We start from the raw sequence: 27,439 nt of genomic DNA on the forward strand, positions 1-27,439 counted from the left end.
ACAAAGTCGCAAACCACAAAAAAAAACGTGCAGATAGGAAGTGGCCAAACCGCTGTGCTACTAGTCACCCCTATTTTGCTAGTGTAATCTGCCACGGCTCTCCTCCGATAACGACCTCAAGTTGTCGGTGGAAGAGGATCTCCGGACTCTGTGCACGGCATTTATGGCAGTAGTTTAGGCTAGTTTGCTTAGTTTTTCAGTCTCATATTCAAGAGATCCAAAACTTTTCTAGCTTGCATCATGAGTGAAATTCACAGCTTCAGGAGATGCAAAACCTTTTTCAGCTTACCATGGCTACTCTAATCAATCATAAAGAGTTACTACTAGCAGACTTCTCTTTACATATATACAGAAAATAGGTTGCTTTACCTCATGCACTGAAAAAATTAGTGAATCTGTTGCTGCATCATTCTTGCTGCCTACAGTTTGTACATATTGGTGCCACACCGACAGTCCAAGGAACCCACCCGCTGATGATGCAAAATCGATTCCCCTATATGTAAGTTTCCTAAAGACCTTGCACAACCACTTGCACCGAAATCTCGGGAGAAAGGGAACGAGAAGAACACGGGGAAAACAAGAAACAGCAGCCAATCCACATAGGCAAAGAGCCCACCACCAAATAAGCAGCAAGCGGAGAAACCCTACAAGGGAATCTGCGCAGCAAGGCACACGTCTGCTTCTAGTTATCTATGAGTGGTGCTGAACATTGTGACACATTGCATTACTTCACAACAAAACTAATCCTGGAAGATTGCAATCACCTGGCATTCAAAGGCAAGTGAATCTTCCCCTTCACTGCTGGCCAGGAAGGTCGTCGAGGATGAACGGGCCGAGTTTCCCTGATCTGAAAAGAGTCAATAACTTCTTGGAGGCCGCACCATGTGATTCATCAAGTGGTTTGTGGGGTATTCTGAACACCTTTCGAAGGGCAACAAGCTGTGAGTCAATTAGACTTTCCAGCTCATTATCTTCATCGAGGTTGCCTGTGAATTCCATGGCTGTACTGCACAGCGTTCTCTGGACCTCTATCACCAAGTCCTGTAACAGGAGGATGAGGTTGTTAACTCCTATAGGAAATAAATGACTTGGAGGAAACCATTGATTACCACAGTATCATGGGGGCATAGTAAGGGTTTTTTTAAGGTTAAATGTGCAATTTGCACCGTACGAATAGTATGCACAATAACAATGAACAACAAGCAGCTTTTGGTTGGACAGAAAGATGATAGTAGGAAGTTCTGTGTAAGTTTATTATCCTGTGCTATCTTGAAGACGAGTCACAAAATCAACTCTGACACACAAGCAGAAATGATGAAGCAAACAAGTGGGAACACAAAGGATTGAGCAAAATAAAAAGAAATACATGAAAATAATTGGCAAGTCAACAAAATGTACTATTTTACAGTTTGATTATATTTAATTAGAATAATTAACAAGATATGGCAGATAGACATAATCACATGGTGGGAGTTCAACTAGCACAAAGTGTGCTGCAGAACCCATCTACCTGGATATGGACCTTTTTGGATCTCAACCACTATATGCCGAGGTGTACACAACAGAGGAACTATAGTGACACACATCAGCGCAATGCACTACAGCATTGCATGATAACTGCTGTGGTAGGATAGATAGATAGAATTGCGCACTCCACCAAAACTATGTTATGAGCACACATTAATCAAATCAATAAGACCATATTATCAACTTCTGCCATGGCCCTAAATTAGATCAGGAAATACAAATTAGCATCTATTGGCATTATTCCTTACAATTTTGCAGGACGAGCTAGAATAGTACTGGAGTGAAAACAAACCTGAAGCTATGTGTGGCACACAGAAAGTTGATAATTTAGCATCATACTAAAATAAAAACATGCAAACAAAAGATATCCCATGGTCTCATAAAAAAAAGATATACATGGCGAATAAATTCTTATCCATGAATAAATTCTCCATTATGGGTGTGCTTTGTTGGAGAACAAAGTCGAATGGAATGCCATGGTTCCATTCCACGGAGTGGGTTGGTTTCGTTCCTGTGTTTGGTTGTGGGCATTATGTGCAACGGAATGGTTACATTTCAGTGTTTGGTTCGAGATATGGGATAGAATAAATTTGGTTCAGCTCGCCTCTTGTGTAGCAAAGGGTGAGATTACCTTTCAATGCACCAACCAGCATACACACCAAGCAAAAATCGCAAAAGACTAGCTTTTTGTTGGAAAATTCATATACTGATGCCTATGTTTTACGTGTGTAAAATTTATTACTATATAAACCACACCATGGACAGTGTGGAGTGTGGACTAGCCTTTTTTTTCCTTCAGTGCTCAGAATTCTAACTCTGATAGAGCAGCTATGAGAATGCAGGAAAACGAGGGTCAATGCTATGGGACATGATAAAGTGAGGGGATAACAAAAGAAAACAAGGGGGAAACTTCTAGCAGTTAGCTGATGTTGTAGCTAGTAGCACTAGAGCAAATCACCCTACTAGCCGATGCTGCTGTCGCTCCTCTCTCTGCTAGCCGCTCCCACTCTCTGGTGCTGCTGCTGCTCTGCTGCGTGCTAGCTGCTTCTTTCCCAGGCTTCCCCTGCTGCTCCGCTCCTGCCTGGCAGCTGACGCCGCAAGCAGCTGCTGCCGAGGAGTGCCGCACAGGCATCACACCGCCACTGCCGAGCGCCGCCCACGAATCGATCCGCCTGCATGCTGCCCTGCGAGCCGCTGCCGCTGATTTTTGCTTCGCTGCTAGCCCTACGCCGCTAACCGCCTTCTCGCTGGGAGTGGCCCGCTGTTTTTCCTTTGCTCATAGCCCACCGCCACTGTTCTTTCCATCTCCACGGCCACGTTATGCAAGAGAGAGATGATGGGATAGGTGGGTTAGGTGGGGGTGAGAGAGACGTGGGTGCTGAGACGAAATTGTTTTGTTCCGCTAAGAGCTGGAACCGTGTAATTCCAAAGATTTGGAGGAATCAGTGGATTCCGGATCTTCTAGCTAGCAGTCTAGCACAGCCAAAAAATATGCTGAAATCCAATTTTGCCGCACATATTTTAAGCAAACCCTGGTGCTAATAGTTTAATCTACAGTGAATCAAAGATTGTGGCTTCAAAACTATCAACTTCTCCCATGGTACTATACTAGTTTGCACGACAAAGTTATCATTATTTCAAACAAATTTTGCAAGACACTAGGCCAGGATACAGCAGTGTCAAATGACCGAAGCAATGAATTGTGGTACATAAAATGTCAACAGTCTAGCATTAATGTATAGTAACATAAGATATGCCAGAACAAGATATTCTATGGCGAAGAATTTATTTTGTGAATAAATTCACTATTGAACTTGTTGCCAGCAAAACCACACAAAATTGGCTGAAATCTAACTTTGCTACACACACTCTGAGCAAACCTCCAAGCTGACTGTTTAATTTGCAGAGTTCAAAACAGAGTATGACAGAAAACAAACTAACAAAAACTAGATGGATGTGTAATGTTTGCTAATGACCCAACTTTGCCTAAAGCTAGCCCCGGGTAGCAGTGAATTGAAGATTGTGACTTCGATATATCATGAATATAAAGTGAAGATAAATGTATACCTAGCAGGTTAGCGATATCAATCACCAGCACTTCACAATTTTTTTATAACTACCATGTCAGCTACTGACAAGCTAGCTGCATAGAGTGCAACAGAGCAATTAACAAAGAGGGTAGCATCTAATGAAAAAAAACTGAAACCATGACTTGAAGCTACAAATAATGCAAGCTCACATCACATGTGAACCATGACCATTTCATGCTAATCCAGTGCATCTGATTTTAAAAACTTCAGGTGGTAGGATCACACTGATTGTAAGTATCCTAAGGAGTTATTATTATTTTCAAAATAATCATCCATGTGATCCTCAAACTCTCATATATCTAATACATCCTAATGTCAGATGATGGCACACAAGAAAAGTTTGCATGATAGCACCTGGATATGGGTTTAGACATGCCCCCTAATTGGCCCATGCCGTGCATTTTCTGATAAGAGCCAGTACCTGAACATACAAGGCATCGGAATTGTTAAAACGCTGCCTCCTCCGCAGTGAACCTCTAGACCCTTTTTCACAACTGTCATCTGGATCTTCATCAAATTCTTCTCTTCTGTGTAGCAATCGCTCCCAATGTAGAGGAGTTTTTCTAATATTAAGAAGAGATAATAAATATTTGGCTATACGCTCCTCTCCTACCACCGAATCTTTAACAGCTCCTGTACATAAACAGAAAAGTACAATATTACCATGTGGCAATACAAGTATGTGAAAAATCCAATATCGGAGGAGAGTAAAACTAGTAAGCAAACCGAGATAATCATTACGAGGAAGGCATGCCAATAATCTTGCTCTTCAGAAAATTGTTGGCACAGAGAAAAGGATAGCACAGAATATGAATCTAACCTGTCAGAGCAAGCTTTAGACCTGTTTCCATATCTGGAATGCTTGGCACTAGAACACCTGGTGTATCAAGCACGTAAATGCTCGGCTGGCTTGCAATCTATCAGAAAATCATTGCATTGTTTAATGTACTCAATTAATCATAACAGAAGAGACCAAACAACAGGGCACTGTCCTAGAAATGGCTCGTACTTCTACAAATGCACTCACTTGAATAAAGGGTCACTGACACAAAAGTTCCATGTGTGGACAGTTGAAAATTACTGAGCTGATTGTTTTCGTGAAAGAGAATGGAGTCAGGGTTAAATGAAATAATTACCGGCCGAGCGCGATGACAGGGCCACATATGGCATATGGGCCAAGGACATGTTTGGTTTGTAACCACACTTTGCCAAATGTTAGGCAGACAAGTTAGGCAAGTGTTTGCTCGCAGCCACAACACACTTTCTTAGCCTCTTATCCCACTTTTCATGGAGTCATTTGCTAGCCAACTTCTGCCACAAGTGTGCAACCAATTTTGCTGCCTTGCCACACTTGTAGCACAAAAGTGGGGTACAGCGTGGAAGTCAACTAAACATGCCCTAAATGAATTGTACTAGGTTTTGGGTTGCATGCCCAAGTTGCCCGTCGTATGGATATGTTTAAAATGTACGCAGAACGAAGAGAATTGAGATCACGAAGTAAAGAAAGGCAATTCCTGGCATCTATATTCTCAAGTGTCTTTGTTTTTATGCTGTCCCCAAATCTTAGCTAAGATTGTGCATATGTGCCATGACTAAGATCTTCTATTTTGTGAGCTTCAAGGCACATAGGTAGCTAATTTAGTTGCCAGATGGAGCTGCAAAGCAAGACTTGCCAGTATATATAAACTAACTATTATTAAAAACTTGAAGGTAAAACATAGCTTGTATCTTCTTAGTAGGAATAAGAGGGAAAAAGATTGCAAGCTTCCAGCAGCTAGTCCATATCCATGGATGTGTGCCTATTTGCATTGAATACTATATCTAGTGTTGAATATGCGCGAATAACATAAAGTAACAAACAAAAAGGTACTCAAATATGACACAACTGGGCAGTCATTCACGTGCATAATATAACTGACAAAGCAGTCAGGTTAACATGTGATATATGTTGTTTTTCCTGGTACCTAGTGCAGCGATAATGAGCATCTGGAAAAAATAAATTAACAAATTCAGTCGTGCCATTGACCTTAGATCCTCACCTTATATCCTGCAATGTCTTGTGTAACTCCAGGGAGAGGTCCTACTCTAGCCCGCTTCATCTTATCGTTCACTGGGAATAGAGCAACAACAAACATGGATAACCAAGGAAATAAACAATATCCCTCTTTATTCGAAAACTGACTCCTAATGGAGAACCCACGTTAAGCAACATCACCCTAAAAAGAGCAGTCATTGGATTATATCGAGGGTCAATCAAGTCCGTTAAATCTTCACAGTTAAGACCTACAAATAGCCTTGTCTTTTGGTCAAATAACACATCCCTTGATGAAATGGTCTCTTTGTTAGAAGACATGTCCCTTGGTGAAAAGGTGTTTCTTCATGAAAAGACACGTCAGTTGGTGAAAAGACATCTCTGCGTGGAAAGAGCGTCCCTTTGTGAAATGTTCTTTCTTCGCAGAAAAACATATTAGAAAAAGATTGAAAAGAAACATTCAGTTGGTGAAAGTATTTTTTAGATTACCACATTACAAAAATTCACTTTGTAACTTCCCAAAAGATGCCATCATTGAAACTGTCTTAACTGTGCCAGAAAACTAATGTGCCAAAGTTTTGGCATTTCAATTTGGTTATGCACTTCAACAACATTTGAACTTTGCAACTCTATGCTTAAAAATGCAAATTTTATATATAAATATTTCAAAATAAACTAACTAAAACAATCTAATAATACCTTCAGCAAAGTGTGAGCTTTACACTAGTTTCTGTTATATTGGTCATACCTGGAAATCTAGAATTGGCAATTCTATGAATGGAGTTAATGAGTGCAGACTTTCCAACATTGGGGACACCAACTACCATAACAAGAAGTGTGGGCTCTTTCAAGATTGCTTCCCTTAGTTTCAACTCCACAAGCCCAAGCAGCTGTTAGTTACAGAAGCAAACATTAGATGTGTTAAACACTTAAACCTACACTTAGGACTAAAAGAAGCAAATCATCATCTAGGCCAGCGCAGTTAAAAACCTGAAATACTTACAGAGCCAAACGGAGGTTGAGTCAAATGAAACGATAAAGATATCAAAATCCAGTTAATAACATACAAGACGCAGTTTCACAAGTCTGAATCCTATTACAAACCTACTTCAATTGATATTCCTATTGATCCAGGAGTTACTATGAAGGTTCAGTCATCATGTGTCCTATTAAGTTAAGCCAGCTCATGTCCCAGTAGGTTAAGTTTAGAATTCTCGTAGAAGCCCTAGTAGTGGAAGGCTCTGTTTGTGAATGACCTTTACCAGTGCAGAATATAGAATTTCAGCAAGTGGTCTAGGCGTCTAGCAGCCAGTTACCCCTACAATTACTAATTAGATAAATGAACCCCGCTCTCAAAGTTGCAAATAGTTTCAGAGCTTTAACATCTGATTGATGCTTTCAGTATAATACAGAAGGTATCCTGTGAGGTTTACACAAAGCAAAATGGATAAACATGACAGTAACAGTTAGCTAACCTGATTAATAGAGTTGCTGCTATGTGCATTTAATGAGATGCAATCTTGCTTAGATGATTGAAAATGATCAAGCCACATCTGCATATAGGGGTAAACATGATCTTGTGAGTATCAGCATCAGCACCAAATCTCGTTGTGTATGATAGCGGGATTAAATCTCATGAATGTTCCAACAAGAGATAGTGCTTCCAGCCTGCGGAGGCTGACCAAACTAGATAGGTGCTTACATTCATTATATTGGGATTCGCTAGATCTTTCTTGTTCAGAGCAAGGATACGCCTCTTAGCTGAGAGCACCGGCTGAAGGTCTTCGTTTGCTGAGGATAACGGAATCTGGTCATAAGTTACATCAGTTACAAGAAAGTAATCCTCAGAGGAATAGAGAAACACAAGAAGCAAACAAAGACTCATCAAATAGGCAGTTAAAATGATGACAATGCATGAAGCATGTTTCGCCAACTTGTAGATGCTGCTACATTTTCTTTGCGAGCATCTTGATTATTCATTATATACTCCTACTTACTTGTAACAAAGTAAGAACCTAAGGTTAAGAAGTGAGACCTTATGTTCAGTTTCAAAATGAGTTTCACGGAATAATGGTTTAAGTTGCATGCAAGGAGGACATGCTAACAAAAATGGTACTGTAATAAGAAAGACATTTCATCGAACACCATGCGAGCACCGGGAACCTGCCGCCCCGCCTCCCTCGCCAACAAGGCGAGGCGTTTTCGAAAGAGGATGCTAGTGAGCAAAGGGAGGGGAGCGGGTGTGGGGGGCTTACGCGGGCGTCGCGGACCTCGATGACGAGGTCGGCGAGCTTGAGGCGGTCGCGGATGGCGCGTGAGGCGGCAGCCATGTGGCCGGGGAACCAGTTGATGGCTCCGCCGCCGGCGTTGAAGGCCATATCACTGGCGCGCTTCCCCGCCCGCGTCAGACCCCGCATCCTGGCGGTGGCGGCTCAACCCCGCGTCGGCGTCGGCGTCGGCGGCGGTGCAAAAGGCTTTACAAGTTGGGACTGCTTTGTTCTTCGAGGGGGAATTTAGGCAAAAACCGTCAGTGCAGTTCTGGTTTTGTTTCGCGCAGTTTCGGCCCAAGCAAGCCCACTAGTACATCTTTCTCTAATAAAATACAAATACAGACGCTCGCATACACGCACATAAACCCGATTCTATGAACGCACGTATGTACACCCTATCTTTATCAGCACCTTTGAGATACTGAGCCGGCACATCATCTTGAGACTGACAAAGTGGTCACAGACGTCTTCATAGTCAACGGTTACGTCTCCTTCCAATGAACGCACGTTGCCAGAAGGCCTGAAATAAATTCAGGAAAATGTGACCATCAACGATAAGTTTGGGACTTGAATCCTAATGGGTTGGTTCCACCGTAAGAAACCTCATCATCTGAGCTACGCTCAGCTCACACCTGAGTTGTGTTGTGTCACAAGAAAGTAGGGTCTAGTAGAACGCCCATAATATTGGAACAGATTGTTGAAGGGGGTCGCTTGTCTGTCCATTAAACATTCTGCTTTTTCCTGGATACTCGGGTTCAAATACCCATGGATGTTTCATTTCTTGACTTACTTTATATAATTCTGAAAATATAAACTTTCTTCAAGCCTCTTCTCACATCTCTCATCAAGGTGTGCTGTTCTATAATGCCAGCTTGGCGTGTTTTGCTAGTTCGGTTGCTGTGTTCGCTCACTCAGGTTTGCTTTTTTTTTTATCTTCTTCTATTGTACACTAGCTGAACTGGTCTGGTTTTTCTGCATTTTCTCTTTCTGTTTTCCATTATGATTTTATTGGTTTTCTTCGGTTTTCACTCAACTGTTTTTTTCTTTCTTTTTCTATGTGTTTTTTCGTACATCTCTCATCGGCTTTCTTTGGTTTCCATTTGTTTATTTTTCTTTTCCCCTTTTCTGAGTTTTTCTTTATGTCTATCATTAGGGTTTTTCATTTTCATAAGGCTTTCTCTTACTTTTCAGTTGTGTGGTCCCTTTATAGTTTTCATTGTTTTTTCTGTTTGGGTTTCAGTCTTCACTTTTATTTATGTTTTTTATTTTTTTATTCTTGTGTTTTATTTCTTTATGAAAATACATGTCAACTTCTTTATATACATCGTACATTTTTTCTATACAACATGAAATATTTTATTCATGTTTAACATCTTTCAAATACATAATTAACATGTTTTAAATATACATTTTTCTGTTGTAGATTTTTCGTATACATCAGAAACATTTTTTATACATGTTTAATATTTTATGACAATGATAATATTTTTCAAATATATGTTTTGATGTCTACCTTTATCCATACACGTTGTAGATTTTTTTATGCATCAAGAATATTTTTTAAACGTCTAACATTTTTCTTTAGTGATAGAAAATTTAGATATATGTTTTGATGTCTATTTTTTTATACACCTTGTACATGCCACATACATGAGGAACATTTTTATATACATGCTTAATATTTCGTAAATACATGGTTAACGTGTTTGTATAGTGTCACATACACTTTTTTGAAACACGTGAACATTTTTTGGTCACAATTGTTTTTCGAATGCTATCAACATTCTTTAAAACATTACGCTAACAATTTTTTACACCGTGTTAATATTTTTATAATTCACCTTTTTATATTTTTCATCAAATTAAATTTCTAAAATATGTGTATTTAGAATATTTTTCTAATCTAACATATATATATATATATAAAGAAAACAAAAGACAAAAAAGAATGAACAAGAAAAATAGAGGAAAACTACTTGGGCCGGCCCATTAGTAGTGAACCCAGACGCGAGCGTACGCTTGGTCTCGCACTAAGCAGCATATAGCCACGCCCAAGAAAAACTAAGAGCACCTCCAGACAGTTTTTAGTCTTCCCCTAATTTTATTTTTAATAATAATTTTTTATTTTTTTATTTAATAATAAAGCAAATAGTGCTTCTGGTCGTTCGTCACTAAAATTACCCTTGGGGTTGTAAATAATTACCCACCATGCCACCGGTAAGTGGAAAAAAACGGTTCACTTTTTTCCTTCTAAAATCATGGACGGCTTCTGTTTATTTCAGGTAAGCCCATATAATTCATCACACGTGGTATATTGGCGTGGTGGTATTAGTCTCACGTCTCTATACCTGAGGCTAATATCCGGGTTCGATTCCCGGTTGTCTCCTTTTCTCACTCTCCTTGTCCTTTTTGTTTTTTCGAGAATCTTCTCCTTCTCCTTCTCCTTTCTCTCCTACTTAACAGATGGGTCACATTGTGTTTCAGTTTTGGCCCAGCCACTTTATTTTTATTTTTTCCATTTTCGGGCACATTCAGATGTTTTTTAACTCATAACTTTCAAACCCAAAATCTAACATGTCATATATGGAAATCTCTCAAAAAATCATGCAGATTTCAAATATGCTATTATATTAATCATTTCTAAAATTTTGTTTACGGTACAACCTTAATTAATATCTTCTTTACATGTGGTATTTTGGAAATGTCGGTTTACCATTGATATTCATGTTGTCAAATAAATTTGAAACATCTTGAGTATTCAAAAATCATCCAATCTTATGCTTTTTACGAAACACTACTTATCATGTTGTTTGTTGTGTGGCATCGTGAAAGATTTCAAAGGATTCGCCGATGTTATAAGGTGTGAGCATGAGGGATGGATATTTTTTTCCGTTGCAACGCACGGGTATGTTTTGCTAGTAATACTTAGCCACCTAGGCCCTCCACAATGATTTAGCGTTCTCAACCATCTGATATAGCCATCGATGGTCCAAATCGCTCATCGTTCCGAGCGTCCGGACGGCTCAACGCTACAAGGGTCGCTGCTCCTAGGATTGAATCAGGTCAACATTACTCTTTTTTAGCACAACCCACTAGGTTTTTATTGATTGATGATCATAGGAATACAAATTGTATCATAAGGTAGACCAAGCCAGGTGCCTCTACCATGATCTAGAGAAGATGCGAGGCTAGCTAGATTGTGGGCTTCATAGTTAACTGAGCCTCTTTTTTCCTAGGCGAAGTTACAAAGGGTGAAGGAGATATTAGTGCTACAATTTCCTTAACCACGGCCTCATATTTCTCACTACTCTTGCAGCAATGTTGATATGGGAGTCCATTACTTGGCCCATGTGGCGCATGCCATTCATGCAAGCCTCATATTAATCGAGCCCATTTTCCTTCTTTGGTTGGTACGGAAGGTTACTCCGATAAGGATCTCCTTCTAGTCTTGTGTTTATCTCATGTCAGATGGGAGCACCGAGCCTTGCGGTGACTTCATGCGGTATGACTCGGCTAGCTGTCTTCGTCATCGTGCGCATGGAACCACAGAGCTTTTTCCTGCCACGGTCCGCCCTGAAACACCCGGCGGTGCGATAGCGATAAAGCTCAAACTCACTCTGGTGTTGCCTTCGAGATTGACGTCGTTATTATCCAGCCAACTGGTTTAAGAGGTGTTTGATAGCCTGTATTAGGTTCAGCCAGGCCTGTGTGGTGCAGTTTTGGCCCGTTTGGTAGCCTGTGTTGCATTAGATTCTCTCCTTTTCTCACTCTCCTTCTCCTTTTTGTTTTTTCAAGAATCTTCTCCTTCTCCTTTCTCTCCTACTTAACAGATGGGTCACATTGTGTTTCAGTTTTGGCCCAGCCACTTTATTTTTATTTTTTCCATTTTCAGGCACATTCAAATGTTTTTTAACTCATAACTTTCAAACCCAAAATCTAACATGTCATATATGGAAATCTCTCAAAAAATCATGCAGATTTCAAATATGCTATTATATTAATCATTTCTAAAATTTTGTTTACGGTACAACCTTAATTAATATCTTCTTTACATGTGGTATTTTGGAAATGTCGGTTTACCATTGATATTCATGTTGTCAAATAAATTTGAAACATCTTGAGTATTCAAAAATCATCCAATCTTATGCTTTTTACGAAACACTACTTATCATGTTGTTTGTTGTGTGGCATCGTGAAAGATTTCAAAGGATTCGCCGATGTTATAAGGTGTGAGCATGAGGGATGGATATTTTTTTCCGTTGCAACGCACGGGTATGTTTTGCTAGTAATACTTAGCCACCTAGGCCCTCCACAATGATTTAGCGTTCTCAACCATCTGATATAGCCATCGATGGTCCAAATCGCTCATCGTTCCGAGCGTCCGGACGGCTCAACGCTACAAGGGTCGCTGCTCCTAGGATTGAATCAGGTCAACATTACTCTTTTTTAGCACAACCCACTAGGTTTTTATTGATTGATGATCATAGGAATACAAATTGTATCATAAGGTAGACCAAGCCAGGTGCCTCTACCATGATCTAGAGAAGATGCGAGGCTAGCTAGATTGTGGGCTTCATAGTTAACTGAGCCTCTTTTTTCCTAGGCGAAGTTACAAAGGGTGAAGGAGATATTAGTGCTACAATTTCCTTAACCACGGCCTCATATTTCTCACTACTCTTGCAGCAATGCTGATATGGGAGTCCATTACTTGGCCCATGCGGCGCATGCCATTCATGCAAGCCTCATATTAACCGAGCCCATTTTCCTTCTTTGGTTGGTACGGAAGGTTACTCCGATAAGGATCTCCTTCTAGTCTTGTGTTTATCTCATGTCAGATGGGAGCACCGAGCCTTGCGGTGACTTCATGCGGTATGCCTCGGCTAGCCGTCTTCGTCATCGTGCGCATGGAACCACAGAGCTTTTTCCTGCCACGGTCCGCCCTGAAACACCCGGCGGTGCGATAGCGATAAAGCTCAAACTCACTCTGGTGTTGCCTTCGAGATTGACGTCGTTATTATCCAGCCAACTGGCTTAAGAGGTGTTTGATAGCCTGTATTAGGTTCAGCCAGGCCTGTGTGGTGCAGTTTTGGCCCGTTTGGTAGCCTGTGTTGCATTAGATTCTTGGTTCACATGAACCTTAAAGCACCTCTGGGCCAGGCTCTGGAGGAATGGTTGAATCGAAGTATTTTGAGCGATGCAATCCATGGCACGTGGGTGGCTATCTTGGTGCAATTACGTGCCATCTCACGCCTGCTATAGTCTCTTCCATCTAACTCATTCTAATCTATGCAACGGTGCTTTGATACACTAGAAGCCCATGACCCATCCAAAATATGGCCCAAAAGACCATGGGGCATGGGCATCATCATCAACCCAATAAGGACAAGGAGGGTAACTCGGGACTAGGCTAAGTCCCCACAGTCGGATCCTGAGTGGCTTGGCGGCTGAGGGCCAATAGTTGTCATGGGAGACGACGGGAGCAATCGGCTATACCAGGAGTTGCTGGATACCTAAGATACCTCTCACCCACGACGCCTTAAAAGCATCAGTTACTCAACAATGAAATAATCTAGTTAAATACGACAGTTAACAGCAATAAATGCCATGAAGCAGTCGGCCACACTTGAGACCATAAACAACATTAATACCAGCCCATTACATACCCCCTCGTACCGCACTCTATATAAGCCGGGAGGGGATAATCGGGCTAAGCATTGAACATTCACAACTTGTACGACCTTAACGCCAAGAGCTAAGAACACCACAAGAGTAGGGTATTACCTCCACTGAAGAGGGGCCGAACCTGTATAATTCCTGGCGCATATTCACACATGCACCGTTCGGTAGATACGAATGCTTCTTCATTCGTACCCCCATAGTATTGTCAGGATTATATACACGACACTCCCTCTCTCTAATTTGTGTTATTAGAAGTGCAGCTGCACTTTGTTGTTCTGATAGATCAGAGCAAATCTAAAACTGGTGGGACTGGAGTTACTCTTTCTTGTTATTGTTCTTGGTCTTCTTGCAAATGGCAATTGAACCGACATTGAGTGACTGGGTATTTGGGTGATGTTTTCCTGCGGTGGACAAGTGGTCAGTCTAGTCTAAAGCTTGTCGAGATTGCAGAAGAAATGGAGATATTTCTTAGGTGCGGGAATTACATTGTTAATACATACACCTCATGGCAGGAGGAAAAGGCGTGACCAGAAAAAAATTGTCATGCTTATTATTTCCATGATAAACAAAGGATGAGACGAGACACACTTTCTGAATGAAATTGCCATACATCTACTTATCTATAATCTATAATACCTAAATAGTTGATCCCCACTAACCCTAATTCTCTCAACATACAGCCCTCTACATCACCAAATATGCCATGTCATTGTTCACTACAACTATTTTATAGCACATGAATACCCCAAACTTAATTATTCCATCTCCAATAGTCCGGCGTATATGCATACACTTTGTTCACACACAATTGCTTACGAAATAATAGCATTTGATTTAGGTCATTTCATTCGTACAAATTTTATGCAAAATTAATCTTTAAAAACCAGCAACAACGCGCGGGGAAATCATCTAGTGTATGGATATGAACTTCTCTACCGTTAGGTTTTAACATTTCTTGATTCTCCTATTGGTTCAGCTCAAAAGTTCAATTTGAGATCCAGGTATTGGGGGAAAACAAAGAGGAGAGCTGCATCTGACATCCATTGTACCAGATGAGCATTTTAAAGAAACAAATCTATCAATAAGCATGCATCATTCATACGAATACACATCACCACCTCAGGTTTTGACTGAGGTCCTCGAATGGACGCATCATTCATCTGAAAAAGGACTACTTGGTAGGTGGCCTAGATATACAATAAACTTGCTTCTACAAACTATTCATAGATAGCATTCTTGAACTTCAATATTCCGGACCGCTCAGTGGATTAATTTGACATTTGTGGATTGTAAGTCTAGAACAAGGCCGGAAATGGGAATATTCATAGATAGCATTCTTGAACTTCTAACCATTCTTCACACGATCGACATTCCACTTCATGTTCATTTCATGAAGTTTTCACCATTCTTTGTCTCTTCCCTTTTTTTCGCAAGAGTAGACAATTTTTTTTGAAGTAGAATGGTCACATGATTTTGGAGTGTGTAACAACAGTTCCTGGATGACTTGCTCAACACTACTTGCATGCTTAGATAACAAACCTATACATAGTCCTATGCTATATATTCTCACCTAGGGGTGGCAAAGATCCATTGCTATTAGTTTAAACATGTCTTCTTTTGTATTAGCTCCAACCTATAGTAAACATTGAAACATTGGAGAAAAACAAAACATCATGGTAATCAACTGTCTTTTCTTGGTGCGGCCAACATATCACGAAATTCACAATACAATAATTTTGCCAAGAACTCGAGAGTTACACAGCGATGTGTACAATTATCCTTTGTTTTAGGCTAGTGTTTTTTCATTCAAAAAATATTTTCAACGGACGTGGAATACCCTCCAGTTGAAACATCACACAACCCAAAGCTCGAGGAAGATATTCCATTGTCTGTAACGTCAAGTTTGATTGTTTCCGAGGCCTCAAAGATTTGCGAGTGTCAGCTCTTAGCCAAGTGATTTTGTTATAAGAATGTGTTCTCGGGGAATTAAAATGAACTTCCTGTTCCATGCGCGGTCCATCCTTCATGTTGATCCCTTCATCCTTCCTTTTGCAAGATTGAACGGAAAAAGTGGATGTAGAATGGTCACGTGATTTTGTTATAAGAATGTGTTCTCGGGGAATTAAAATAAACTTCCTGATCCATGCGCGGTCCATCCTTCATGTTGATCCCTTCGTCCTTCCTTTTGCAAGATTGAACGGAAAAAGTGGATGTAGAATGGTCACATGATTTTGGAGTGTGTATTCGCATGATAAAAGAGAGGATACAACAGTTCCTGGATGATCTGGTCAACACTATTTGCATGCTTTTAGCTGACACAAACTATGCATAGTGCTATGCTATATACACTCATATATCACATACCTAACGTTTGAATGGGGATGTCAAAGGTCCATTGTTAAAATATGGTTTCTTCTGTATTAGCTCCAGACTGCAGTAAACACTGAGACATTGGAGGAAAACAGAATGTCATCGTAAACATGCAGCCTTTCGTGCGTGTTCCAATATATCACTAAATTCAGAATATAATAGATCTAGCAAGAACTCGAGAGTTAGACAACTATGTGTACAGTTATCATTCTGTTTTAGGCTAATGTTTCTTATTCCAAATAGATTTTCGTCCGAAGCAGAATACCCTTGGATTGAAACACCACACGACCGTGAGCTTGAGGAAGATTCCTCTTCGTCTGTGACGTCGCATTTCATTGTTTGATTAAACAGTGCAAGACCTCGATGATTATTTGCAAGTGGCAGCTCTTAGTCCAATGATCTATATGTCCGATCTGTATTAAGGCAAAACAAAAGGAATTGTTTACAGCCACACTAAGCAGGCAACGGATCCACGTCCTAAACTCCTCTACGATAGTTTTGAATGCCTCTTGTGTCGTGCTAAGGGCAGCGTAACAATAATTATCTTTCCGCTTCATCCTTATCCTTTAGGATTACCATAGTATCGAAGTCCCTCTTCAGATTCTTTGGAGCCCCTTTTCTCACTTGAAGCCTCTCTCAAGTTGATATTTTTTTTCGAGGAACCGGCACGAGCACTATCTTTTCATTTCAGACAAAAAAGAGGGTTATGTACAGAGATGTCAGGTTTTTCCGGGGAAACCTGTCAAAAAACCCGCAGAAATCAAGATGATATATTTATATTGGATGTACAATATCTTCAAACAATACAATGAATATCAAAGATTGGCGAATTTCTACTGAACTTCCTACTCCTGTTTCTGTTTGTACTCCACTGTTGAACAATTTTAACCCGATCTGACAAGTGGTGCTTTTTTGTCAGGCTGATCTGCCTGGTGGTTAGTCGTCACCTTTTTTAAACGAAGGGTTTTCTCCCCCTATTTTGTGCAAGTGAAACTGTGTCTACGAAATTCGCCGGTACAATATACTAGTATCGTGTGAAGACGGGACACATATTGTAAACCGAAGGTAGTGTAAAATCGCTGCAGAGCAGTACGGCCGGTAAATAAAAACTGTTATATTCCCGCAAAAAGTGGTATGGGTCGATAAGGTTTGGCACTTCGGGAATGAAAATGCAATATGGTATCTAATTCTGTATGTACCATCCCAAAACAAATTAGCGCCTGTAGCTCAGTGGATAGAGCGTCCGTTTCCTAAGCGGAAGGCCGTAGGTTCGACCCCTACCTGGCGCGTTTATTTTTTGTTTTCTTCAGTTTTTAAAAAATAGCCTTTGCTTTCTTTCTACTAACACACTGCCCTATCTATCTTACCGTCACTCGATTAAAACAATTATCTTACCGTCATTTTTGGCACGCCTAAATGCTCAACGAGCATTCTTTGAGTGGACTAGCCAGACCTATGTTGCTACTTGTATTTCGAAGACATGGTCTCTTCTCACGTAGAGAGAGCAAGCAACTCGATTGTGGCTGCACGACAAACCATGAAACAACAGAATGGAGGTTACCCCGCAAAAAAAAAACAGAATGGAGGTGAAGTGATGGCGGAAATTTACCAGCACGACCCACCAAACTCCCAGTGCATCAAACTCAATCCGCACCGCCTTGTACTCCCCCAATAAAGAACCCACATACCACAACAATGATGGCCGCCACCAAAGGCACCGCTGCCGCAGACCCCCTCAGGCCTTGTTCGGTTACACCCTTTGTCAAGAGGATTGGAGGGGATTCGGGGGGATTTCGACTTGCGGATGATCAAATCCACCTCAAATGCTGCCAAAACCATTGCAAAACCCTGTCAGCCGAACACAACCTCAAGAAAGAGAACAAGGCGGCCAAGATGCCCCCCCCCCCCCCCGGCGATTATGCTCAAGGTGAAGAAGCTGACGGTTGGCACACGAGTATCATCTCGTAGCTCCGTGGGTGGTCGATGATTCAAATCTCGGAAACAGGTCAGGGTCTTGTTCCTGAATATTTTTTTAGAGATTTTAAATGAACTATCACATACGAATGTATATGAATATATTTTAGAGTGTAGATTCATTTTTTTTTCTTCGTATATAGCCACTTGTCGAAATTTCTAGAAAGACAATTAGAAACAGAGGGAGCACATTTCTAGAACTTATCATTACAAGAGAAGCCTTCTACCCGTCAGGACTAAGATATGAACAACATGTTAATATCTTCTTTTTTTTTGCATGGTAATACATGTCTCATTCATATCATAAAGAATAAAGTACAAGTCACGTAAAGACCGACATGACAAAATTGAAAAGATAGTAGAACATCTCTGAGCTTGACACCAACGCCCGTCATCTGCCTCCGGCACCACCACGGCAGCCACCGAAGAAAAGAATGACGAATCACCTCCTCACCCGAGCTCGACGCGGCTCCATCTCTGATATGCAGCTTTGCGGACCTCCAAGGTGGCTCATCAAAATTGAAGCCTTTACCATTGAACGAATCAGACCGGGGCAACACCCCGGACACGCCATCGAACTCCAGATCTGGCACCCCATCACGACTAAAACGCCGAAGAAGGAAACCATATCTGCCATCCACGAACCACGAGCCCAACACATGCTCCGTCTTCCAGATGTCGTTGATATAGACCACAATCTGCATCCGCTCCTAGACTATCTCCCAAGCTCCGCGCCGACGCTGGAGCAAACGCCGTCGCAAGGGCAGAGCCCGATGACACAGGTCCACCACGAGGATACCGTCACCGGCACGCCATCCTTGCTTGAACAAACTGGTTTCTAAATCCATCCCTAATCATAGGACCGATGGCCTCGACAGGTTAATACCTGAACTACTCCCTTCTTTCTGCCGGTCGTACGTTCAAATGTAAAAAAAAAATGTACGAGGATCCGATCTATCCAGATGGCCAGCAGTTTTTGTTTTCTCGCTTTGATGATGGAAGTGGGGGACGAACGCGCGCGTCGGCTTGATTTTTCTTTGTTCTTTCTTGATTTGATTGATGATGACATTCGGTCGGTGCTGCCATGGGTGCCATCGCCATATGACTCTCCAGTCAAACATTCGCACTGCTACACTACACGTGTATGTATACTCGCATGCGTGTGCGCGTGATGAAGACACGCTAATGAAGACACGATCCAACAAAGCTACCCTCCAAAGCGATGGATCCATTGAACCGATGGATGAGCGCTAAGTCAAGGTCTCGTCACATCAAATCACTCCGATGAGTGCTAAGTCAGTCAAGGTCTTCGTTATAGTACTAATCACTTCAAGCATCGATCGGTCCTTCCTGGTTTGTTCCTTTGCCACCTTGGCCCATTTCTCTCTTTCTTCGCCTCGAGCCTTTGTAACAAGTTTTGTTTCTTTATATTATCCAGAACCTTGACAGCCTACTCGATCATACTCCCTCAGTCCGGAAATACTTGTCCTCGAAATGATTCGAGGACAAGTATTTCCGGACGGAGGGAGTATCAACCAGTTCCGCCGGCGGCGGGGGTTCTCATCTTGATGCGCAGAGGTGACGGTGCGGGCTGAGGCGGCCTGGGCCTGGAAGCGGCGCTGCTGCGCGGCGGCATGTTGGAGCCGGTGGGCACCGACGTTGTAGTGTGACGGACGGCGTGGCGGCGGGTCACGCTCGGGGGCAATGACGGCTGATGTGGCGGTGTGGACACTGCTTCCTCAAGCGGCACGCTGCGGCGGTTCACCTCTGTCATGTCCCTTGTCTGGCGGTGGTAGAGGTGCAACAGAGGAGGGCCAAGGATTGGGAGGGAGGGGGGTGGCGGCTAAGGGTGTCCTCCTCTGTTGTGGAGCTCAGCTTGTTTTGGTGGAGGCGCATCAGTAGAGGTCGAGTTCTCCCTCCTCTTTGGCGGCGGTTGTGTGACACGTGACACGCGTCTTTGTTGTTTGGTTGTATGTCGTCACGGAGGCATTGTGGGGGTGAAAACCCTTTTTGGTCATGTCAGGCCAACGATGGCGGCGTCTATGAGCGTTGTCTCCTTCAAGAAGACGTTGTCGTGATTCTTCGATGTCCTCCGTGTTGCTTCAGAGGAAACCTGGATCCCTGGATTGGACGGTGGCGATGCTCCGGTGTCGTCCCCTTCCTGGATGCGCAGTCTTGGAGTACACGGTCAGTCGTATGCAACTTCATCTCTTTGCGGTGACTCGCTTACGCTTGATAGCTCTAGAGACTTTTAAGTCGTGCCCTTTTCTTTCTACCTGTTGTTTTGCTTGAAATAATAAGTGGTAGTGTAGTTGTTCTTCAACACCCTTGTATCTTATTTTTGAGTGCATGTGTTGTGGTGTTGAGTTGTACTTGTGGAGTTGTATAGTGGTCGATGCTTTAACTTCATATCTTGAAATTATAGAGCTCCACACGTGTGGAGTACGTATGGAATTGTATAGTGGCCGATGATTTATCTATAAAGCGGGCCACAAACCTTTTTTCAGTATCATATCAATGTCATGGAATAACAGAAAAACACTGTGATCAAACGGTTGGCGGTTGGCGATGATCGCGGCTTTAGGGCGCTAGTCCTTAAAGCACGTGCATGAGGACGACAAAAAAATAATTCTTTTCTACGGCCTATTCCTCCTCGGCAATCGCCGTTTCACCTTTATCCATCATATTGCCGCAAGAAGACAAAGCGACATCTTTCTTCCCGTCCCTCCTTTCTTCTTCCGCCTTCATTCTCGTCGACCGCCACCATGTTTTTTAGCGCTCTTTTTCAAAGTCTACATATTTATATATGTTCCTACTCAAAACCATTCGTTCGATATCCTTTTTTTGGGGTTATTTGTATAGCTACCTTAATATTTGGAAGTGGTAACTCAATGCTAGAGTGCACTAGTAGCTAGCAGAAGTAATAGGGAGTCCACTCAATTAAGTTTGCCAACGAAATCAATCGGGTGGAAAGCGTGGGAATGTGTCCCCACAAATCCGGCAGCACGCACGCGTTTCCGTCGTGGCCATGACTCCCCCCCCCCCCCCCCCCCGATGACACCGACACGTGGGCCTGGAAGCGGCACTGATGCACGGCGGCGTGTTGGAGCCGGTGGGTACCGACGTTGTAGAGTGACGGGCGGCCTGACGGCGAGGCATGCTCGGGAGCAATGACCGCTGATGTGGCGGTGCCACCAGTTCTGCTTCCTCAAGCGGCGCGCGCTACAGCGGTTCACCTCTGCCATGTCCCTCGTCTGGTGGTGGTAGAGGTCAGTGGCGGAGGCAGGGGGTGCTGGCAGGGGCCAAGGCCCCCCCTATGCTCTCACAAATACATCTATATGTACTCCTAATCTTTCATTTTTCAGACAAAATTAGCTAGGTTTAGGTGATTTGGCCCCCTCTAACATTATATAACATGTTCTGGCCCTCTCTATATTTAGTTTCTGGCTCCGCCACTGGTAGAGGTGCAACAGAGGAGAGCCAAGGACGGGGCGGGTTGCGGGTGTCCTCCCTGTTGTGGAGCTCAGTTGGTTTTTGTGGAGGCGCATCAACAGAGGTCGACTTCTGCCTCCTCTTCAATGGTGGTTGTGTGACACGTGTCTTCGTGTCTGGTTGTACACTGCCACAAAGGCATTGCATGTGGGGGTGAAAAACCTTTTTGGTCCTGCCATGCCGACAATGGCGGCATCTATGAGCGTTGTTTCCTTTTTAAAGGTGTTGTCATGATACTTCAATGTCCTTCATGTTGCTCCAGGGGAAACCTGGATCCCTGGATCGGGTGGTGGCGTCACTCCGGTGTCGCCCTTTTCTTGGAAGTGCGGTCTTGGAGTACACGTCTAGTTGTATGCAGCTTCATCTCTTTGCGGTGACTCGCTTACGCTCGAGAGCTCCAGAGACTTTAAGTTGTGCCCTTTTTCTTTCTACCTGTTGTTTTGCTTGAAATAATAAGGGGTAGTGCAGTTGTTCTTCAACACCTTTGTATCTTATTTTTGAGTGCATGTGTTGTGGTTTTAGCTGGTTGTGGCTTTTTTGTTTTGGCCGCGTGTGGCATTGGTTTCTTTATGATATTTTGAGAATGCTCAAGGAGACTTTTGGACCTCTTTGATTTTTAATAAAATGGATGTGTGCATCAATGTGATGCGGAGGCGGGGGTTATGCCTCCTTTTCTATTAAAAAAATGTGTTGTGGTGTTGAGTTGTACTTATGGAGTTATATAGTGATCGATGCTTTAGCTTCATATCTTGAAATTATATAGCTCCACGTATGTGGAGTACACATGGAGTTGTATAGTGGCTGATGATTTATCTATAAAGCGGGTCACAAACTTTTTTCGGTATCATATCAATGTTATGGAATAACAGAGAAACACTACAATCAAACGGGTTGGCAATGACCGCGGCTTTAGAGCCTGAGAACATGTGCACAAAGACGACAAAAACTAATTCTTTCTACTACCTATTTCTCCTCGGCAATCGCCGTTTCACCTTTATCCCTCATGTTGCCGTGAGAAGACAAAAGCGACATCTTTCTTCCTGTCCCTCCTTTCTTCTTCCGCCTTCATTCTCGTCGACCGCCACTATGTTTTCAAGCGCTCTTTTTCAAAGTCTACATATTTATATATGTTCTATTCAAAAACCATTCTTTCGATATCCTTTTCTTGAGGTTATTAGTATGCTAGCTAGTTTAATACAATTAATAATCAATTATCTGGAAGTAGTAGCTAGCAGAAGTAATATAGAGTCCACTCAATTAAGTTGCCAAGGAAATGGAGTGGAGAGGCGTGGGAATGTGCCCCCGCAAATCCGGCAGCACGCCCCGCACGCGTTTCCGTCGCGGCCACGACTCCCCCCAATGTAGCTGCTCTCCGGCCGCCGACACGCGGGCCCGGGCCCACTTCGTGCCCCGCAAGGAAGCCACCCAACCGACGTACCGCCGGCCGTATCCCCTCCCCTCCGCTCCGCTCCCCGTATAAATTGCCGCCGCCATCCGCAGCCAATCCGCCCGCAACCTCCCATGGATCGAATCCCCCCCAGCCCCCAAAACCCAGCGGAGCGAGCCACCGCCATGGACTCCTCCGACGACGAGTGGGTCGTCCTCTGCACCGACAACCCCGCCGACTCCTCGGACGACGACCGCGGCGTCCTCGCGCTCCCCGCCTCCACCCTCTCCCTCTCCTCCTCCGACGAGGACGACGACGACGGCCTGCGGTCGGCGGGGTCGGAGGAGGAGGAGGACCCGTTCGAGGTGGACGAGGACGAGGACGCGTCGCCGGGGCAGCGGCTCACGCGGCCGCTCTCGGGCATGTTCCACCACACGCCCTCCGACTCGGTCGCCTACGCGGCCTTCGACCCCGTGCGCAGCGCCAAGCAGCTCATCCCGGACCCGGCCTTCTCCGCCTTCCCGGAGCGGGTCTCGGTGCTCGCCTCGTCGCGCGGCCTCGTCTGCCTCCGCGGCTGCGCCACCGGCTTCTACTACGTCGCCAACCCGCTCACCTTCCGCCGCGTGCGCCTCCCGTACCAGAACCGCGACCACCGCCTCGACGCCGACCCGGCCGTCGTCATCACCTTCGAGGACGACGAGGACGCCGCCGGCCAAGTCGGCCTCGGCGCCGGCTTCCGCCACTACCACGTCGTCGTCACCTACCAGGTCCACGACGGCGTCTGGGCCGTCGAGTCCTTCTCCACCCGCACCTGGGACTGGCGCGTTGGGGACGACATCTGCGCGCCCGAGACGGTCGTCGCGCAGTCCGGGGTCGGCGCGCGGGGACGCGCCTTCTTCCGCACCACCATCGGCCACATCCTCTGCTACACCCCGGAGACGGGCTGCGTCGACCTCATCCCCGCGCCCCAGGAGGTCGAGGACCGCAAGGACTGGGAGATCGGCGAGATGGAGGGCAACTTCAGCGTCGCCTGCGTCGACCAGGCCACCAAGGAGGTCGCCGTGCTCTACATGGTGCCCGGCGACGGCGCCGACCAGGTCACCTGGGCCTGGGCGGGCCAGTTCCACGCCAACAAGATGGGCTACCATGACAGGATGACCCTGCTCCGCTCCCAGGGCGCCGCTGAGGTGGTCATGTGGGATCCTCTCGAGCAGCTCGTGCTCGCCGTCGACTTCGATGGCAGGGTCACCCGCTCCATCGGCCCCCTCTCCGGCGGGATGTACTACTCGGATTTCATCCCCTACGTCAACTCATACGCCGACATCTACAGGTACTGCTCGGACCAAATTCTACTATGTTCTGCTGTATGAGTACACTTGCAGTTATTAGATCGGTTTAATTCAGAGATGCAGTTAGTATGTTTCTGAATTCTGATGTGAATGTCCACATCTGTAGAACTGTGCTCTGTGCATGACTAGTAGATCGATGGTGATATAATCATGCATATTGACTGGATATATACGCGTTGACTATTCCTGTAGTTTTCTGATGTGCATGTTCATTAGAATCCACTGGATCTTTACACGCCTAATTTTTCAAGTGTGGATATCTATTGTCTGCAGTGTTGTAGGTTTTTGATGTTGATACAATTTCTTTGGTAGACAAGCATAGAAATATGGATTACCATTCCTGAAACTTGAGCTTAACTCCCCTCTGTATGTGAAACACCTATGCATGAGTAATTCTGCACAGCAACATGTCAGTTCTGTTCAATTCTGATTTCTGAATATTTCTGATGTGAAAGCATAACTAGATCAGTAGGACTCTGCATGACTAAATGCTGGTTGTGTATGATATCTGCATTCGTACTGTTTGGTGGTGTTGACTGTTTTCTGTAGTTACCTGAATTTTATGTTTATTTGGATATTATTGGATCTGTTAATCAGTGCCTACATGTTAGATCGGTTTGATTTTGAGATGCAGCGAGACTTTGATGTCTCTGCTTTCTTATGTGAAAGCATGTCTACATCAGTAGAACTTTGCATGACTGTTTTTGTAGATCGATGGTGGTATCAGCATGCATATTTTATTGACTAGATATATACGTGTTGACTGTTCGTCTGTTCCTTAGTTTTCTGATGTGCATGTTTATTTGGATCCACTGAACCTTTGCACGACTAATCTTTCAAGTTTCTATATACATTGTCAAGTTTTCTGAAAGTGTGAGTCCACAATATTCAGAAGTAATTAAGTTTCCTGTAGTTTTCTGATGTGAAAGTTTCCTGAAATTTGAGCTTTTCTGAACTAATTAAGAACTCAACTCTTTATATGAGTAGATATATGGTAATGTTTGCTGCTCAGCAACATGTCAGTTCTGTTTAATTTCTGATACCTTGATGTTTCTGGTGTGAAAGAATATCTGGATCAGTAGAACTCTGCATGACTAATTGCTGGTCGTTGGTGATATCTGCATGCTTACTGACTAGCAGTGTTGACTAAATAAGTGTTGATGTTTCTTTGATGTGCAAGTTTATTTGGATTCATTCGAACTTTGCACGACTAGCACTTAAGTTTGGATTTATATTATTGTCCTGTTGACAGTTGGACCATGGTCTTTAGGTTTCTTGTGTATCTGATGTGAAAGCATATCCGGACCCTTAGAATTTTCCATGAAAATTAGATCAATGGTGATATCAACAATTCCACATGCATATTGACTAGATATGTGTTTACTGTTCCTGTAATTTTCTGATCTGCAAGTTTCCTTGGATCCATAGAACCTCTGCACAGCTAATTTGTCATGTTTCTGATGCGAACCTAAAGTCAGTTGGATATGGCTAAATGGTGATTTTCAAGTTTGTTTGGATTCATTGCACCTTTGCATGACTAAATGTTAGGCTGATGCAATTTTGTTTGGTAAACAGCATGGAAATACGCACTAACTTACCTGAAAGTTGAGCTTGTCTTGACTCATGACTAGGTGTGTAATTAATAACTGGACGCGCTTTATGACTAGATGGTGATGCTAGACTAGACGTGTTGACGTATACTTGCTGTCAATTGGATCATGCTTCTTTATGTTTCATTGGTCAGCCTGTCAATTTGCTTGTGGAATGTGGGTCTTGACTCGAACTTGCTGTCAATTGGAATATTGGATCATGCTTCTTTAGGTTTGATTGGTTGGCCTGTCAATTTGCTTGTTGTCGTCGCTTTATATTAAAACTAGCTGATTAGGTTCCTCTTTTAACCTTAGTATGCTTTTTAGTTCTGTTTTGTCAAGCTGATATGGACAGTACTGTTAAGTTTTATACAATGGTTACCCAGAAAGTTGGCCTTCCTCTTTGCAAAAAATACATTGAACAGGGGCCTGTGTTGTTGAACATGTTTATGTAAGTTTGACAATGTTATTTTTTGTATTTTTCAGCGAGGAGGAGGTGGGTTCTGTGTTCAAGACGAATGATGAAGCCGTGACGTACAAAGTTCCACAGGCATCCGTCAAAGCAGAAATTGATTCCAACTAAAATCTGTAAGCATCAGCACAGCACAACCTGCAAACATCTGGTTCTTTGTTTTTCACTTGCACAATGCCATCATCCTCTGTTGCTCCATGCTGACCTGTGTCCTCTGTTGTATCAGCTTCCAAGAAAGGAAAGGATTTACTGATGATGGAGAAGGAATAATGAAGCTTCCAGATCTGTGCAGCATAAGGGAGAGCTATATGGATATCATTCTTTGGATGGCAGTTTTTGGCTGCTTTGCTACATGAGCATTCTCATGCAGTTTCTCTAGTCATGCAAAACTATGCTACAATCTTGTTTCTCTTTTCTAAGGGACGAAACTATGTTCTCTTATTGCTACCTAGTAGGTGTTTTTGTCTGCCATGTACATACATAGTTGGTTAGATGCAGAATGCCCCCGTCTGTCTGTCGTGAATCAAGTTCTTAATTGCTGAATTGGAAATTATCATCTGGTGCCTGCGTGATGCGCCATTTTAGCAAATTCTGGATTTTTTCTTGTTCCATTGATTAGCATTGTTTCGCTCAGTTGCTTGCATAATTGCTGTGTTGAAGTTTGGCTTCAGTTTGTGCTGTCTTTATTGCATGGTCTGAAATTGTATCTTGTCGATGCATTGTTCTGGATCCATTCTGCTTTGCGCTCCCGGTTTTCTGGTTGCAATCTTGTACTCTAAGTGAAGCTTTGTTGAAGAATATCAGTATGTACAAGTTCAGCACACGGAGTTATTGGATTTAGCTTCTATCCCCTCTGTTCTGTCTATACTGCAAATTTCAATATGCCCTATCAGAACCTACATACATACATGCACCCTGACTGAATCACCACTAGAGGGATTCCCTACATACATGAACACTGAATTTTTGGGTTCTGCTCTGCTTTGATTTCCTCCATGCTGGCTTCGACCATGGCCTATCTGGCACATGGCATAAATTAGCACCTGCAAGCATACTTCCCATGGCTGTAAATAATACTCCTTCTGTAAACTAATATAAGACCTTTTAGATCATATTAGTTTACAGAGGTAGTACAGAGCAGCAGTAACATCTGCACTTACTGACTAATCAAACTCTCACCCTTGCCCTCGAGATTGTTCCCTGCGCAA

General features: G+C 43.3%; 2 protein-coding genes and 1 non-coding gene across 4 annotated transcripts; 2 read left to right on the plus strand and 1 right to left on the minus strand.

Annotated features, from left to right (window-relative positions):
- Positions 1-8,149, minus strand: LOC125506972 (P-loop containing nucleoside triphosphate hydrolases superfamily protein). Of its 2 annotated transcripts, XM_048671680.2 has the most exons (9): positions 7,905-8,149; positions 7,352-7,456; positions 7,125-7,202; positions 6,398-6,539; positions 5,657-5,727; positions 4,438-4,534; positions 4,039-4,250; positions 765-1,041; positions 1-148 (listed from the first exon to the last, which is right to left on the minus strand). In XM_048671680.2, the coding sequence occupies exons 1-8, from the start codon at positions 8,064-8,066 to the stop codon at positions 796-798; spliced, it is 1,113 nt and encodes a 370-aa protein (XP_048527637.1). In that variant the 5' UTR covers positions 8,067-8,149; the 3' UTR covers positions 1-148; positions 765-795. The 2 variants fall into 2 exon arrangements, with proteins under 2 accessions (XP_048527637.1, XP_048527636.1); XM_048671679.2 differs by lacking the exon at positions 1-148 and having other exon boundaries at positions 346-1,041.
- A 9,035-nt stretch (positions 8,150-17,184) lies between these two features.
- Positions 17,185-17,257, plus strand: TRNAR-CCU (transfer RNA arginine (anticodon CCU)). Its single transcript has one exon. It is a non-coding gene; the product is annotated as a tRNA-Arg (tRNA).
- A 5,525-nt stretch (positions 17,258-22,782) lies between these two features.
- Positions 22,783-26,901, plus strand: LOC125506974 (uncharacterized). Its single transcript, XM_048671682.2, has 3 exons — positions 22,783-24,151; positions 26,246-26,347; positions 26,458-26,901. The coding sequence occupies exons 1-2, from the start codon at positions 22,956-22,958 to the stop codon at positions 26,340-26,342; spliced, it is 1,293 nt and encodes a 430-aa protein (XP_048527639.2). The 5' UTR covers positions 22,783-22,955; the 3' UTR covers positions 26,343-26,347; positions 26,458-26,901.
- Positions 26,902-27,439: the final 538 nt, after the last annotated feature.

The sequence above is a fragment of the Triticum urartu genome, chromosome 5A (assembly GCF_056163025.1).
Source record: "Triticum urartu cultivar PI428250 chromosome 5A, HENAU_Tu73, whole genome shotgun sequence".
NCBI classification, from domain to species: domain Eukaryota; kingdom Viridiplantae; phylum Streptophyta; class Magnoliopsida; order Poales; family Poaceae; genus Triticum; species Triticum urartu.